This window comes from Oncorhynchus mykiss, chromosome 17 (assembly GCF_013265735.2).
Source record: "Oncorhynchus mykiss isolate Arlee chromosome 17, USDA_OmykA_1.1, whole genome shotgun sequence".
NCBI classification, from domain to species: Eukaryota; Metazoa; Chordata; class Actinopteri; order Salmoniformes; family Salmonidae; genus Oncorhynchus; species Oncorhynchus mykiss.
In genome coordinates this window covers 8,568,653-8,586,152 of record NC_048581.1, presented here as the reverse complement: position 1 = coordinate 8,586,152, position 17,500 = coordinate 8,568,653, and the positions used below count along the sequence as shown (strand labels likewise).

General features: G+C 43.3%; 1 protein-coding gene across 2 annotated transcripts in view; it reads left to right on the top strand.

The window, feature by feature from the left end:
- LOC118940255 (noelin-2-like) overlaps window positions 1-5,575 on the top strand; it is a 76,018-nt gene extending 70,443 nt beyond the window's left edge. For both annotated transcript variants that reach the window (XM_036948798.1, XM_036948799.1), the window contains exons 7-8: window positions 2,893-3,066; window positions 5,032-5,575. In XM_036948798.1, coding sequence (XP_036804693.1) covers window positions 2,893-3,066; window positions 5,032-5,352 — 495 coding nt within the window. In that variant the 3' untranslated portion in view covers window positions 5,353-5,575. The remainder of the gene's footprint in view (window positions 1-2,892; window positions 3,067-5,031) is intronic.
- The last annotated feature ends 11,925 nt before the right edge of the window (window positions 5,576-17,500 follow it).

Genomic DNA, 17,500 nt, shown 5'->3' with positions numbered 1-17,500 from the left:
CCGCTGTCCTCTGACCCCCTGTCCTTTCTCTCTGATCCCTTGTCCTCTATGTGACCCCCTGTCCTCTCTCTGACCCCCTGTCCTTTAGCTCTGACCCCTGTCCTCTCTCTGACCCCCTGTCCTCCCTCTGACCCCCTGTCCTCTCTCTCTGACCCCCTGTCCTCTCTCTGACCCCCTGTCCTCTCTCTGACCCCCTATCCTCTCTCTGACCCCTGTCCTCTGACCCCTTGTCCTCTCTCTGACCCGCTGTCCTCTGACCCCCTGTCCTTTCTCTCTGACCCCCTGTCCTTTCTCTGACCCCCTGTCCTTTCTCTCTGACCCCCTGTCCTTTCTCTCTGACCCCTTGTCCTCTCTCTGACCCCCTGTCCTCTCTCTGACCCCATGTCCTCTCTCTGACCCCCTGTCCTTTTGCTCTGACCCCCTGTCCTCTCTCTGACCCCCTGTCCTCTCTCTGACCCCCTGTCCTCTCTCTGACCCCCTGTCCTCTCTCTGACCCCCTGTCCTCACTCTGACCCCCTGTCATCTCTCTGACTCCCTGTCCTCTCTCTGACCTCCTGTCCTCTCTCTTTGACCCCTGTCCTCTCTCTGTCCTCCTGTCCTCTCTCTCTGACCCCCTGTCCTCTCTCTGACCACCTGTCCTCTCTCTGACCCCCTGTCCTCTCTCTGACCCCCTGTCCTCTCTCTGACCCCCTGTCCTCTCTCTCTGACCCCCTGTCCTCTCTCTGTCCCCTGTCCTCTCTCTGACCCCCTGTCCTCTGACCCCCTGTCCTCTGACCCCCTGTCCGCTCTCTGACCCGCTGTCCTCTGACCCCCTGTCCTCTCTCTGACCCCCTGTCCTCTCTCTGACCCCCTGTCCTTTCTCTCTGACCCCCTGTCCTTTCTCTGACCCCCTGTCCTCTCTCTGACCCCCTTTCCTTTCTCTGACCCCCTGTCCTTTCTCTCTGACCCCTTGTCCTCACTCTGACCCCCTGTCCTCTCTCTGACCCCCTGTCCTCTCTCTGACCCCCTGTCCTCTGACCCCTTGTCCTCTCTCTGACCCGCTGTCCTCTGACCCCCTGTCCTCTCTCTGACCCCCTGTCCTCTCTCTGACCCCCTGTCCTTTCTCTCTGACCCCCTGTCCTTTCTCTGACCCCCTGTCCTTTCTCTCTGACCCCTTGTCCTCTCTCTGACCCCCTGTCCTCTCTCTGACCCCTATCCTTTCGCTCTGACCCCCTGTCCTCTCTCTGACCACTGTCGTCTCTCTGACCCCCTGTCCTCTCTCTCTGACCCCCTGTCCTCTCTCTGACCCCCTGTCCTCTCTCTGACCCCCTGTCCTGTCTCTGATCCCCTGTCCTCTCTCTGACCCCCTGTCCTCTCTCTGACCCCCTATCCTTTCTCTCTGACCCCTTGTCCTCTCTCTGACCCCCTTTCCTCTCTCTGACCCCCTGTCCTTTCACTCTGACCCCTTGTCCTCTCTCTGACCCCCTGTCCTGTCTCTGATCCCCTGTCCTCTCTCTGACCCCCTGTCCTCTCTCTGACCCCCTGTCCTCTCTCTCTGACCCCCTGTCCTTTCTCTCTGACCCCCTGTCCTTTCTCTGACCCCCTGTCCTCTCTCTGACCCCTTGTCCTCTCTCTGACCCCCTGTCCTCTCTCTGACCCCCTGTCCTTTCGCTCTGACCCCTTGTCCTCTCTCTGACCCGCTGTCCTCTGACCCCCTGTCCTTTCTCTCTGATCCCTTGTCCTCTATGTGACCTCCTGTCCTCTCTCTGACCCCCTGTCCTTTAGCTCTGACCCCTGTCCTCTCTCTGACCCCCTGTCCTCTCTCTGACCCCCTGTCCTCTCTCTCTGACCCCCTGTCCTCTCTCTGACCCCCTGTCCTCTCTCTGACCCCCTATCCTCTCTCTGACCCCTGTCCTCTGACCCCTTGTCCTCTCTCTGACCCGCTGTCCTCTGACCCCCTGTCCTTTCTCTCTGACCCCCTGTCCTTTCTCTGACCCCCTGTCCTTTCTCTCTGACCCCCTGTCCTTTCTCTCTGACCCCTTGTCCTCTCTCTGACCCCCTGTCCTCTCTCTGACCCCATGTCCTCTCTCTGACCCCCTGTCCTTTTGCTCTGACCCCCTGTCCTCTCTCTGACCCCCTGTCCTCTCTCTGACCCCCTGTCCTCTCTCTGACCCCCTGTCCTCTCTCTGACCCTCTGTCCTCACTCTGACCCCCTGTCATCTCTCTGACTCCCTGTCCTCTCTCTGACCTCCTGTCCTCTCTCTTTGACCCCTGTCCTCTCTCTGTCCTCCTGTCCTCTCTCTCTGACCCCCTGTCCTCTCTCTGACCACCTGTCCTCTCTCTGACCCCCTGTCCTCTCTCTGACCCCCTGTCCTCTCTCTGACCCCCTGTCCTCTCTCTCTGACCCCCTGTCCTCTCTCTGTCCCCTGTCCTCTCTCTGACCCCCTGTCCTCTGACCCCCTGTCCTCTGACCCCCTGTCCGCTCTCTGACCCCCTGTCCTCTGACCCCCTGTCCTCTCTCTGACCCCCCGTCCTCTCTCTTTGACCCCCTGTCCTCTCTCTGACCCCATGTCCTCTCTCTCTGACCCCCTGTTCCCTCTCTGACCCCCTGTCCTCTCTCTGACCCCATGTCCTCTCTCTCTGACCCCCTGTCCTCTCTCTGTCCCCCTGTCCTCTCTCTGACCCCCTGTCCTCTGACCCCCTGTCCTCTGACCCCCTGTCCTCTGACCCCCTGTCCTCTCTCTGACCCCCTGTCCTCTGACCCCCTGTCCTCTCTCTGACCCCCCGTCCTCTCTCTTTGACCCCCTGTCCTCTCTATGACCCCATGTCCTCTCTCTCTGACCCCCTGTCCACTCTCTGACCCCCTGTCCTCTCTCTGACCCCCTGTCCTCTCTCTGACCCCCTGTCCCGTAGGTGCAGTACCACTTCCGATCCCGTAACGTGGTGCTCCAGAGGAGTCTGAGTGGAGCAGGTTACAACAACACCTTCCCCTACAGCTGGGGGGGGTCTTCTGACATAGACCTGATGGCTGATGAGACCGGCTTCTGGGCAGTCTACACCTCCATACCTAACGCTGGGAACATACTGGTAGGTAGTCTACATCTCTAACATACTGGTAGGTAGTCTACACCTCCAACATACTGGTAGGTAGTCTACACCTCCAACATACTGGTAGGTAGTCTACATCTCTAACATATTGGTAGGTAGTCTACACCTCCAACATACTGGTAGGTAGTCTACATCTCCAACATACTGGTAGGTAGTCTACATCTCTAACATACTGGTAGGTAGTCTACACCTCCAACATACTGGTAGGTAGTCTACACCTCCAACGTACTGGTAGGTAGTCTACATCTCTAACATACTGGTAGGTAGTCTACACCTCCATACCTAACGCTGGGAACATACTGGTAGGTGGTCTACACCTCTAACATACTGGTAGGTAGTCTACACCTCTAACGTACTGGTAGGTAGTCTACACCTCTAACATACTGGTAGGTAGTCTACACCTCCAACATACTGGTAGGTAGTCTACACCTCCAACATACTGGTAGGTGGTCTACACCTCTAACATACTGGTAGGTAGTCTACACCTCTAACATACTGGTAGGTAGTCTACACCTCCAACATACTGGTAGGTGGTCTACACCTCTAACATACTGGTAGGTAGTCTACACCTCTAACGTACTGGTAGGTGGTCTACACCTCTAACATACTGGTAGGTAGTCTACATCTCCAACATACTGGTAGGTAGTCTACACCTCTAACATACTGGTAGGTAGTCTACATCTCTAACGTACTGGTAGTAGTCTACATCTCTAACATACTGGTAGGTAGTCTACATCTCTAACGTACTGGTAGTAGTCTACATCTCTAACATACTGGTAGGTAGTCTACACCTCCAACATACTGGTAGGTAGTCTACATCTCTAACATACTGGTAGTAGTCTACACCTCTATCCTACTGGTAGATAGTCTACACCTCTAACGTACTGGTAGGTAGTCTACATCTCTAACATACTGGTAGGTAGTCTACACCTCTAACATACTGGTAGGTAGTCTACATCTCTAACATACTGGTAGGTAGTCTACATCTCTAACATACTGGTAGGTAGTCTACATCTCTAACATACTGGTAAGTAGTCTACATCTCTAACATACTGGTATGTAGTCTACATCTCTAACATACTGGTAGGTAGTCTACATCTCTAACATACTGGTAAGTAGTCTACATCTCTAACATACTGGTAAGTAGTCTACATCTCTAACATACTGGTATGTAGTCTACATCTCCAACATACTGGTAGGTAGTCTACATCTCTAACATACTGGTATGTAGTCTACATCTCCAACATACTGGTAGGTAGTCTACATCTCTAACATACTGGTAGGTAGTCTACACCTCTAACATATTGGTAGGTAGTCTACACCTCTACTGGTAGTAGTCTACACCTCTATCATACTGGTAGGTAGTCTACATCTCTACTGGTAGTAGTCTACACCTCTAACATACTGGTAGGTAGTCTACACCTCTACTGGTAGGTAGTCTACATCTCTAACATATTGGTAGGTAGTCTACATCTCTAACATACTTGTAGGTAGTCTACATCTCTAACGTACTGGTAGTAGTCTACATCTCTAACATACTGGTAGGTAGTCTACATCTCTATCATACTGGTAGGGAGGATGTGTGTGTGTCGAAGGTCACATCTCTCTCTCCTTTATCCCCCTCCCTCCCTCACCCCCTCGTTCCCTCCCTCCCTTCCTCCCTCCCCCCATCACCCCCTCCCCCCTCACCCACTCGTTCCCTCCCTTCCTCTCTCCCCCATCACCCCCTCCCCCCTCACCCCCTCCCTCCATCCCTCGTTCCCTCACCCCCTCCCTCCCTCACCCCGTCGTTCCCTCCCTCCCTCCATCCCTCCCTCCCTCACCCCCTCCCTCCCTCACCCCGTTGTTCCCTCCCTCCCTCCCTCCCTTCCTTCCTTCCTTCCTTCCTTCCTTCCTTCCTTCCTCCCTCCCTCCCTCCCTCAACCCCTCCCTCCCTCTCTCCAGGTCAGTCGGTTGGATCCTCGTTCTCTCGACATTCTCCAGAGTTGGGACACAGGGTTTCCTAAACGCAGTGCAGGGGAGACCTTCATGATCTGTGGTACCCTGTACGTCACCAACTCCCATCTGGCCGGAGCTAAGGTCCACTTTGCTTACCACACCAACTCCTCCAGCTATGAGTACACAGACATCCCCTTCCACAACCAGTACTCTCACATCTCCATGATGGACTACAACCCCAGAGAGAGGGCCCTCTACACATGGAACAATGGACATCAGGTCATCTATAACGTGACCCTGTTTCATGTTATACAGAGCGATGGATAGAGGAGGAGAGGAGGGGAGGAGGGAGAGGAGAGGAGAGAGACTGACGGACTATATCTCTATACAGAGAGAGGAGGAGGAGGAGGAGTGGGAGGGGAGTGGGTGAGAGACTGATGACTATATCTTGAGAGGAAGAAGAGGAGGGGAGGAGGAGAAGGAGGACTGATGGACTATCTATAGAGAGAGAGGAGGAGAAGGAGGACTGATGGACTTTATCTCTAGAGAGAGAGGAGGAGAAGGAGGACTGATTGACTATATCTCTAGAGAGAGGGGGAGAAGGAGGACTGATGGACTATATATCTAGAGAGAGGAGGAGAAGGAGGACTGATGGACTATATCTCTATAGAGAGAGGAGGAGAAGGAGGACTGATGGACTATATCTCTATAGAGAGAGGAGGAGAAGGAGGACTGATGGACTATATCTCTATAGAGAGAGGAGGAGAAGGAGGACTGATTGACTATATCTCTATAGAGAGAGAGGAGGAGGAGGAGGAGGAGGAGGAGGAGTGGGAGGGGAGTGGGTGAGAGACTGATGACTATATCTTGAGAGGAAGAAGAGGAGGGGAGGAGGAGAAGGAGGACTGATGGACTCTATCTATAGAGAGAGAGGAGGAGAAGGAGGACTGATGGACTTTATCTCTAGAGAGAGAGGAGGAGAAGGAGGACTGATTGACTATATCTCTATAGAGAGAGAAGAGGAGAAGGAGGACTGATGTACTATATCTCTAGAGAGAGGAGGAGAAAGAGGACTGATGTACTATATCTCTATGGAGAGAGGAGGAGAAGGAGGACTGATGGACTATATCTCTATAGAGAGAGGAGGAGAAGGAGGACTGATGGACTATATCTCTATAGAGAGAGGAGGAGAAGGAGGACTGATGGACTATATCTCTATAGAGAGAGGAGGAGAAGGAGGACTGATTGACTATATCTCTATAGAGAGAGAGGAGGAGGAGGAGGAGGAGGAGGAGGAGGAGGAGTGGGAGGGGAGTGGGTGAGAGACTGATGACTATATCTTGAGAGGAAGAAGAGGTGGGGAGGAGGAGAAGGAGAACTGATGGACTCTATCTCTATAGAGAGAGAAGAGGAGAAGGAGGACTGATGTACTATATCTCTATAGAGAGAGAAGAGGAGAAGGAGGACTGATGTACTATATCTCTAGAGAGAGGAGGAGAAAGAGGACTGATGGACTATATCTCTATAGAGAGAGGAGGAGAAGGAGGACTGATGGACTATATCTCTATAGAGAGAGGAGGAGAAGGAGGACTGATGGACTATATCTCTATAGAGAGAGGAGGAGAAGGAGGACTGATGGACTATATCTCTATAGAGAGAGAGGAGGACTGATGGACTATATCTCTAGAGAGAGGAGGAGGACTGATGGACTATATCTCTAGAGAGAGGAGGAGGACTGATGGACTATATCTCTAGAGAGAGGAGGAGGACTGATGGACTATATCTCTAGAGAGAGAGGAGGACTGATGGACTATATCTCTAGAGAGAGGAGGAGGACTGATGGACTATATCTATAGAGAGAGAGGAGGACTGATGGACTACATCTCTAGAGAGAGGAGGAGGACTGATGGACTATATCTATAGAGAGAGAGGAGGACTGATGGACTACATCTCTAGAGAGAGGAGGAGGACTGATGGACTATATCTATATATAGAGAGAGAGCCTGTATCTGGGACAGTTGGTGTGTCTATATATTTGAGGAAAATACATTCTGACTGAAGATGGAAACAGTCTGGGGTTGTGGAGAAAAGATGGAAACAGTCTGGGGTTGTGGAGAAAAGATGGAAACAGTCTGGGGTCGTGGAGACAGTCTGGGGTCGTGGAGACAGTCTGGGGTCGTGGAGAAAAGAAAGAGACACAGAAGTTGAATATGTTGTTCTACTTTATGACCAGAGCCCAAAGTAGTGCACTATATAGGGAATAGGGCTCTGGTCTAATGTAGTGCACTATATAGGGAATAGGGCTCTTGTCTAATGTAGTGCACTATATAGGGAATAGGGCTCTGGTCTAATGTAGTGCACTATATAGGGAATAGGGCTCTGGTCTAATGTAGTGCACTATATAGGGAATAGGGCTCTGGTCTAATGTAGTGCACTATATAGGGAATAGGGCTCTGGTCTAATGTAGTGCACTATATAGGGAATAGGGCTCTGGTCTAATGTAGTGCACTATATAGGGAATAGGCCTCTGGTCTAATGTAGTGCACTATATAGGGAATAGGGCTCTGGTCTAATGTAGTGCACTATATAGGGAATAGGGCTCTGGTCTATAGTAGTGCACTATATCGGGAATAGGGCTCTGGTCTAATGTAGTGCACTATATCGGGAATAGGGCTCTGGTCTAATGTAGTGCACTATATAGGAAATAGGGCTCTGGTCTAATGTAGTGCACTATATCGGGAATAGGGCTCTGGTCTAATGTAGTGCACTATATAGGAAATATAGGGCTCTGGTCTATAGAAATGCACTATGTAGAGAATAGAGCTCTGGTCTATAGAAGTGCACTATATAGAGAATTTTGCTCTGGTCTATACAAGTGCACTATATAGGGAATAAGGTATCATTTGGGCCTCTATATAATATTGATAATGTGTTGAGAGAGACAGCATGGTTCTTTATGTTAAACCTGAAATAAATGTTCCTGTTTACCATCTATCAGTCTGCTGTTATTTCTGGAACAGAGGAGAGGAGAGGAGAGGAGAGGAGAAGAGAAGAGAAGAGAAGAGAAGAGAAGAGAAGAGAAGAGAAGAGAAGAGAAGAGAGGAGAGGAGAGGAGAGGAGAGGAGAGGAGAGGAGAGGAGAGGAGAGGAGAGGAGAGGATAAATGTCCCTGTTTACCATCTAACTGTCTGTTGTTACTGTGAGACCAGCGTCAGTGTGTTGCTAACAGCTTCTCTTCCTCCACTGTCCTTGTCCCCTTACTGGGCTCCAACCGGTGGTCCTCTGACCCCAACACACCTGACCGCCCTCCTTGACAACGTACTGACCAGTTGAGCTGTAGGACACCACTGGAGATCTGTCAACCTCTGTTACATCTGTACACACTGGAACAGATTAGAGGAGGAGGAGAGAGGGAGGACATGGGAGATGAAGGAGAATCAGTAGAGGAGGGGAGGAGGAGAGGAGGAGGCAGATGAAGGAGAATCAGTAGAGGAGGGGAGGAGGAGAGGAGGAGACGAAGAGAGGAGGAGAGGAGGAGGCAGATGAAGGAGAAGCAGTAGAGGAGGAGAGGAGGAGAGGAAGAGAGGAGGAGAGGAGAAGAGGAGGAGAGGAAGAGAGAAGGAGAGGAGGAGGCAGATGAAGGAGAAGCAGTGGAGGAGGAGAGGAGGAGGAGAGGAAGAGAGGAGGAGGAGAGGAGGAGGGAGATGAAGGAGAAGCAGCAGAGGAGGAGAGGAGGAGGCAGATGAAGGAGAAGCAGTAGAGGAGGAGAGGAGGAGGAGAGGAGGAGAGGAAGAGAGGAGGAGAGGAGGAGGGAGATGAAGGAGAAGCAGTAGAGGAGGGGAGGAGGGGGAGTGGAGAGGAGGAGAGGAGGAGGCAGATGAAGGAGAAGCAGTGGAGGAGAAGAAACAGTAGAGAAAGAGAGGAGGAGAGGAGGGAGATGAAGGAGAAGCAGTGGAGGAGAAGAAACAGTAGAGAAAGAGAGGAGGAGAGGAGGAGGCAGATGAAGGAGAAGCAGTAGAGGAGGGGAGTAGAGAAAGAGAGGAGGGGAGGAGGAGAGGAGGGGAGGAGGGGAGGAGGAGAGGAGGGAGATGAAGGAGAAGCAGCAGAGGAGGAGAAGAAACAGTAGAGAAAGAGAGGAGGGGAGGAGGAGAGGAGGGAGATGAAGGAGAAGCAGTGGAGGAGAAGAAACAGTAGAGAAAGAGAGGAGGAGAGGAGGAGGCAGATGAAGGAGAAGCAGTAGAGGAGGGGAGTAGAGAAAGAGAGGAGGGGAGGAGGAGAGGAGGGGAGGAGGGGGGAGGGAGATGAAGGAGAAGCAGTGGAGGAGAAGAAACAGTAGAGAAAGAGAGGAGGAGAGGAGGAGGCAGATGAAGGAGAAGCAGTAGAGGAGGGGAGTAGAGAAAGAGAGGAGAGGAGGAGGCAGATGAAGGAGAAGCAGTAGAGGAGGGGAGTAGAGAAAGAGAGGAGGGGAGGAGAGGAGGAGGCAGATGAAGGAGAAGCAGTAGAGGAGGGGAGTAGAGAAAGAGAGGAGAGGAGGAGGAGAGGAGGGGAGGAGGAGGCAGATGAAGGAGAAGCAGTAGAGGAGGGGAGTAGAGAACGAGAGGAGAGGAGGAGGCAGATGAAGGAGAAGCAGTAGAGGAGGGGAGTAGAGAAAGAGAGGAGAGGAGGAGGAGAGGAGGGGAGGAGGAGGCAGATGAAGGAGAAGCAGTAGAGGAGGGGAGTAGAGAACGAGAGGAGGGGAGGAGGAGAGGAGGGGAGGAGGAGGCAGATGAAGGAGAAGCAGTAGAGGAGGGGAGTAGAGAAAGAGAGGAGGGGAGGAGGAGAGGAGGGGAGGAGGGGAGGAGGAGAGGAGGAGAGGAGGAGGAGAGGAGGAGAGGAAGAGAGGAGGAGAGGAGGAGGGAGATGAAGGAGAAGCAGTAGAGGAGGGGAGGAGGGGGAGTGGAGAGGAGGAGAGGAGGAGGCAGATGAAGGAGAAGCAGTGGAGGAGAAGAAACAGTAGAGAAAGAGAGGAGGAGAGGAGGGAGATGAAGGAGAAGCAGTGGAGGAGAAGAAACAGTAGAGAAAGAGAGGAGGAGAGGAGGAGGCAGATGAAGGAGAAGCAGTAGAGGAGGGGAGTAGAGAAAGAGAGGAGGGGAGGAGGAGAGGAGGGGAGGAGGGGAGGAGGAGAGGAGGGAGATGAAGGAGAAGCAGCAGAGGAGGAGAAGAAACAGTAGAGAAAGAGAGGAGGGGAGGAGGAGAGGAGGGAGATGAAGGAGAAGCAGTGGAGGAGAAGAAACAGTAGAGAAAGAGAGGAGGAGAGGAGGAGGCAGATGAAGGAGAAGCAGTAGAGGAGGGGAGTAGAGAAAGAGAGGAGGGGAGGAGGAGAGGAGGGGAGGAGGGGAGGAGGAGAGGAGGAGAGGAGGAGGAGAGGAGGAGAGGAGGGAGATGCATAACCAAATCAACAAAGAAAATTAGATCTGAAAAAACAGCCTGAAAGAGTCTAAAAAGGGAAAGCATGGGAAGTGTGTGTGTATTTATTTGTGTGTGTGTGTGTATTTATGTGTGTGTATTTGTGTGTGTGTGTGTGTATTTGTGTGTGTGTGTGTATTTATGTGTGTGTGTGTGTGTATTTGTGTGTGTGTGTGTGTATTTGTGTGTGTGTGTGTGTGTGTGTGTATTTGTGTGTGTGTGTGTGTGTATTTATGTGTGTGTGTGTGTGTGTATTTGTGTGTGTGTGTGTGTGTGTATTTGTGTGTGTGTGTGTGTGTGACATTAGACTATGACTCACAATAATTGTGTCTTATTATTTCCAAGTCACGACCCCTACTGTCCTGAATCCATGATAAACACACACATAATGAACAGACTACTAACGTAGAGTGAGATGGAGGGAGGGAGGGATAAAGAGGTAGATGGAGGGAGGGAGGAGATGGAAGGAAGAAGGAGGCGATGAAAGGAGAGATGGACGGAGGGAGGAGACGAAGGGGAGATGGACGGAGGGAGGAGGAGACGAAGGAGAGATGGACGGAGGGAGGAGGAGACGAAGGAGAGATGGACGGAGGGAGGAGGAGACGAAGGAGAGATGGCTCACCGCCATGCGTCTGTCCTCTATTTTGACAGAATGTGGTTATATTATATTGATGTTGTTGTGACAGAATGTGGTTATATTATATTGATGTTGTTGTGACAGAATGTGGTTATATTATATTGATGTTGTTGTGATGTTGGAATGTGGTTATATTATATTGATGTTGTTGTGATGTTGGAATGTGGTTATATTATATTGATGTTGTTGTGACAGAATGTGGTTATATTATATTGATGTTGTTGTGACAGAATGTGGTTATATTATATTGATGTTGTTGTGACAGAATGTGGTTATATTATATTGATGTTGTTGTGACAGAATGTGGTTATATTATATTGATGTTGTTGTGATGTTGGAATATGGTTATATTATATTGATGTTGTTGTGATGTTGGAATGTGGTTATATTATATTGATGTTGTTGTGACAGAATGTGGTCATATTATATTGATGTTGTTGTGACAGAATGTGGTTATATTATATTGATGTTGTTGTGACAGAATGTGGTTATATTATATTGATGTTGTTGTGATGTTGGAATGTGGTTATCTTATATTGATGTTGTTGTGACAGAATGTGGTTATATTATATTGATGTTGTTGTGACAGAATGTGGTTATATTATATTGATGTTGTTGTGACAGAATGTGGTTATATTATATTGATGTTGTTGTGACAGAATATGGTTATATTATATTGATGTTGTGATGTTGGAATGTGGTTATATTATATTGATGTTGTTGTGACAGAATATGGTTATATTATATTGATGTTGTTGTGATGTTGGAATGTGGTTATATTATATTGATGTTGTTGTGACAGAATATGGTTATATTATATTGATGTTGTTGTGATGTTGGAATATGGTTATATTATATTGATGTTGTTGTGACAGAATGTGGTTATATTATATTGATGTTGTTGTGACAGAATGTGGTTATATTATATTGATGTTGTGATGTTGGAATGTGGTTATATTATATTGATGTTGTTGTGACAGAATGTGGTTATATTATATTGATGTTGTGATGTTGGAATGTGGTTATATTATATTGATGTTGTTGTGACAGAATGTGGTTATATTATATTGATGTTGTTGTGATGTTGGAATGTGGTTATATTATATTGATGTTGTTGTGACAGAATGTGGTTATATTATATTGATGTTGTGATGTTGGAATGTGGTTATATTATATTGATGTTGTTGTGACAGAATATGGTTATATTATATTGATGTTGTTGTGACAGAATATGGTTATATTATATTGATGTTGTTGTGATGTTGGAATGTGGTTATATTATATTGATGTTGTTGTGATGTTGGAATGTGGTTATATTATATTGATGTTGTTGTGACAGAATGTGGTTATATTATATTGATGTTGTTGTGACAGAATGTGGTTATATTATATTGATGTTGTTGTGACAGAATGTGGTTATATTATATTGATGTTGTTGTGATGTTGGAATGTGGTTATATTATATTGATGTTGTTGTGACAGAATGTGGTTATATTATATTGATGTTGTTGTGACAGAATGTGGTTATATTATATTGATGTTGTTGTGACAGAATATGGTTATATTATATTGATGTTGTTGTGATGTTGGAATGTGGTTATATTATATTAATGTTGTTGTGATGTTGGAATGTGGTTATATTATATTGATGATGTTGTGATGTTGGAATGTGGTTATATTATATTGATGATGTTGTGACAGAATATGGTTATATTATATTGATGTTGTTGTGATGTTGGAATGTGGTTATATTATATTGATGTTGTTGTGACAGAATGTGGTTATATTATATTGATGTTGTTGTGACAGAATATGGTTATATTATATTGATGATGTTGTGACAGAATGTGGTTATATTATATTGATGTTGTTGTGACAGAATATGGTTATATTATATTGATGTTGTTGTGACAGAATGTCGTTATATTATATTGATGTTGTTGTGACAGAATGTGGTTATATTATATTGATGTTGTTGTGACAGAATGTGGTTATATTATATTGATGTTGTTGTGACAGAATGTGGTTATATTATATTGATGTTGTTGTGACAGAATGTGGTTATATTATATTGATGTTGTTGTGACAGAATGTCGTTATATTATATTGATGTTGTTGTGACAGAATGTGGTTATATTATATTGATGTTGTTGTGACAGAATGTGGTTATATTATATTGATGTTGTTGTGACAGAATGTGGTTATATTATATTGATGTTGTTGTGACAGAATGTGGTTATATTATATTGATGTTGTGATGTTGGAATGTGGTTATATTATATTGATGTTGTTGTGACAGAATGTGGTTATATTATATTGATGTTGTGATGTTGGAATGTGGTTATATTATATTGATGTTGTTGTGACAGAATGTGGTTATATTATATTGATGTTGTTGTGATGTTGGAATGTGGTTATATTATATTGATGTTGTTGTGACAGAATGTGGTTATATTATATTGATGTTGTGATGTTGGAATGTGGTTATATTATATTGATGTTGTTGTGACAGAATATGGTTATATTATATTGATGTTGTTGTGATGTTGGAATGTGGTTATATTATATTGATGTTGTTGTGACAGAATATGGTTATATTATATTGATGTTGTTGTGATGTTGGAATATGGTTATATTATATTGATGTTGTTGTGACAGAATGTGGTTATATTATATTGATGTTGTTGTGATGTTGGAATGTGGTTATATTATATTGATGTTGTTGTGATGTTGGAATATGGTTATATTATATTGATGTTGTTGTGACAGAATATGGTTATATTATATTGATGTTGTTGTGATGTTGGAATGTGGTTATATTATATTGATGTTGTTGTGACAGAATGTGGTTATATTATATTGATGTTGTTGTGACAGAATGTGGTTATATTATATTGATGTTGTTGTGACAGAATGTGGTTATATTATATTGATGTTGTTGTGATGTTGGCATGTGGTTATATTATATTGATGTTGTTGTGACAGAATGTGGTTATATTATATTGATGTTGTTGTGACAGAATATGGTTATATTATATTGATGTTGTTGTGACAGAATGTGGTTATATTATATTGATGTTGTGATGTTGGAATGTGGTTATATTATATTGATGTTGTTGTGACAGAATGTGGTTATATTATATTGATGTTGTTGTGACAGAATGTGGTTATATTATATTGATGTTGTTGTGACAGAATGTGGTTATATTATATTGATGTTGTGATGTTGGAATGTGGTTATATTATATTGATGTTGTTGTGACAGAATGTGGTTATATTATATTGATGTTGTGATGTTGGAATGTGGTTATATTATATTGATGTTTTTGTGACAGAATGTGGTTATATTATATTGATGTTGTTGTGATGTTGGAATGTGGTTATATTATATTGATGTTGTTGTGACAGAATGTGGTTATATTATATTGATGTTGTGATGTTGGAATGTGGTTATATTATATTGATGTTGTTGTGACAGAATATGGTTATATTATATTGATGTTGTTGTGATGTTGGAATGTGGTTATATTATATTGATGTTGTTGTGACAGAATATGGTTATATTATATTGATGTTGTTGTGATGTTGGAATATGGTTATATTATATTGATGTTGTTGTGACAGAATGTGGTTATATTATATTGATGTTGTTGTGACAGAATATGGTTATATTATATTGATGTTGTTGTGATGTTGGAATGTGGTTATATTATATTGATGTTGTTGTGACAGAATGTGGTTATATTATATTGATGTTGTTGTGATGTTGGAATGTGGTTATATTATATTAATGTTGTTGTGACAGAATATGGTTATATTATATTGATGTTGTTGTGATGTTGGAATGTGGTTATATTATATTGATGTTGTTGTGACAGAATGTGGTTATATTATATTGATGTTGTTGTGACAGAATGTGGTTATATTATATTAATGTTGTTGTGATGTTGGAATGTGGTTATATTATATTAATGTTGTTGTGACAGAATGTGGTTATATTATATTGATGTTGTTGTGACAGAATATGGTTATATTATATTGATGTTGTTGTGATGTTGGAATGTGGTTATATTATATTGATGTTGTTGTGACAGAATGTGGTTATATTATATTGATGTTGTTGTGACAGAATGTGGTTATATTATATTAATGTTGTTGTGATGTTGGAATGTGGTTATATTATATTGATGATGTTGTGATGTTGGAATGTGGTTATATTATATTGATGTTGTTGTGACAGAATATGGTTATATTATATTGATGTTGTTGTGATGTTGGAATGTGGTTATATTATATTGATGATGTTGTGACAGAATGTGGTTATATTATATTGATGTTGTGACAGAATGTGGTTATATTATATTGATGTTGTTGTGACAGAATGTGGTTATATTATATTGATGTTGTTGTGACAGAATGTGGTTATATTATATTAATGTTGTTGTGATGTTGGAATGTGGTTATATTATATTGATGATGTTGTGATGTTGGAATGTGGTTATATTATATTGATGTTGTTGTGACAGAATATGGTTATATTATATTGATGTTGTTGTGATGTTGGAATGTGGTTATATTATATTGATGATGTTGTGACAGAATGTGGTTATATTATATTGATGTTGTGACAGAATGTGGTTATATTATATTGATGTTGTGACAGAATGTGGTTATATTATATTGATGTTGTTGTGATGTTGGAATGTGGTTATATTATATTGATGTTGTTGTGATGTTGGAATGTGGTTATATTATATTGATGTTGTTGTGATGTTGGAATGTGGTTATATTATATTGATGTTGTTGTGACAGAATATGGTTATATTATATTGATGTTGTTGTGACAGAATATGGTTATATTATATTGATGTTGTGACAGAATGTGGTTATATTATATTGATGTTGTGACAGAATGTGGTTATATTATATTGATGTTGTTGTGATGTTGGAATATGGTTATATTATATTGATGTTGTTGTGACAGAATGTGGTTATATTATATTGATGTTGTTGTGACAGAATGTGGTTATATTATATTGATGTTGTTGTGATGTTGGAATGTGGTTATATTATATTGATGTTGTTGTGACAGAATGTGGTTATATTATATTGATGTTGTTGTGATGTTGGAATGTGGTTATATTATCTTGATGTTGTTGTGACAGAATGTGGTTATATTATATTGATGTTGTTGTGACAGAATGTGGTTATATTATATTGATGTTGTTGTGATGTTGGAATGTGGTTATATTATATTGATGTTGTTGTGACAGAATGTGGTTATATTATATTGATGTTGTTGTGATGTTGGAATGTGGTTATATTATATTAATGTTGTTGTGACAGAATATGGTTATATTATATTGATGTTGTTGTGATGTTGGAATGTGGTTATATTATATTGATGTTGTTGTGACAGAATGTGGTTATATTATATTGATGTTGTTGTGACAGAATGTGGTTATATTATATTAATGTTGTTGTGATGTTGGAATGTGGTTATATTATATTAATGTTGTTGTGACAGAATGTGGTTATATTATATTGATGTTGTTGTGACAGAATATGGTTATATTATATTGATGTTGTTGTGATGTTGGAATGTGGTTATATTATATTGATGTTGTTGTGACAGAATGTGGTTATATTATATTGATGTTGTTGTGACAGAATGTGGTTATATTATATTAATGTTGTTGTGATGTTGGAATGTGGTTATATTATATTGATGATGTTGTGATGTTGGAATGTGGTTATATTATATTGATGTTGTTGTGACAGAATATGGTTATATTATATTGATGTTGTTGTGATGTTGGAATGTGGTTATATTATATTGATGATGTTGTGACAGAATGTGGTTATATTATATTGATGTTGTGACAGAATGTGGTTATATTATATTGATGTTGTGACAGAATGTGGTTATATTATATTGATGTTGTTGTGATGTTGGAATGTGGTTATATTATATTGATGTTGTTGTGATGTTGGAATGTGGTTATATTATATTGATGTTGTTGTGATGTTGGAATGTGGTTATATTATATTGATGTTGTTGTGACAGAATATGGTTATATTATATTGATGTTGTTGTGACAGAATATGGTTATATTATATTGATGTTGTGACAGAATGTGGTTATATTATATTGATGTTGTGACAGAATGTGGTTATATTATATTGATGTTGTTGTGATGTTGGAATGTGGTTATATTATATTGATGTTGTTGTGACAGAATATGGTTATATTATATTGATGATGTTGTGACAGAATGTGGTTATATTATATTGATGTTGTTGTGACAGAATATGGTTATATTATATTGATGTTGTTGTGACAGAATGTCGTTATATTATATTGATGTTGTTGTGACAGAATGTGGTTATATTA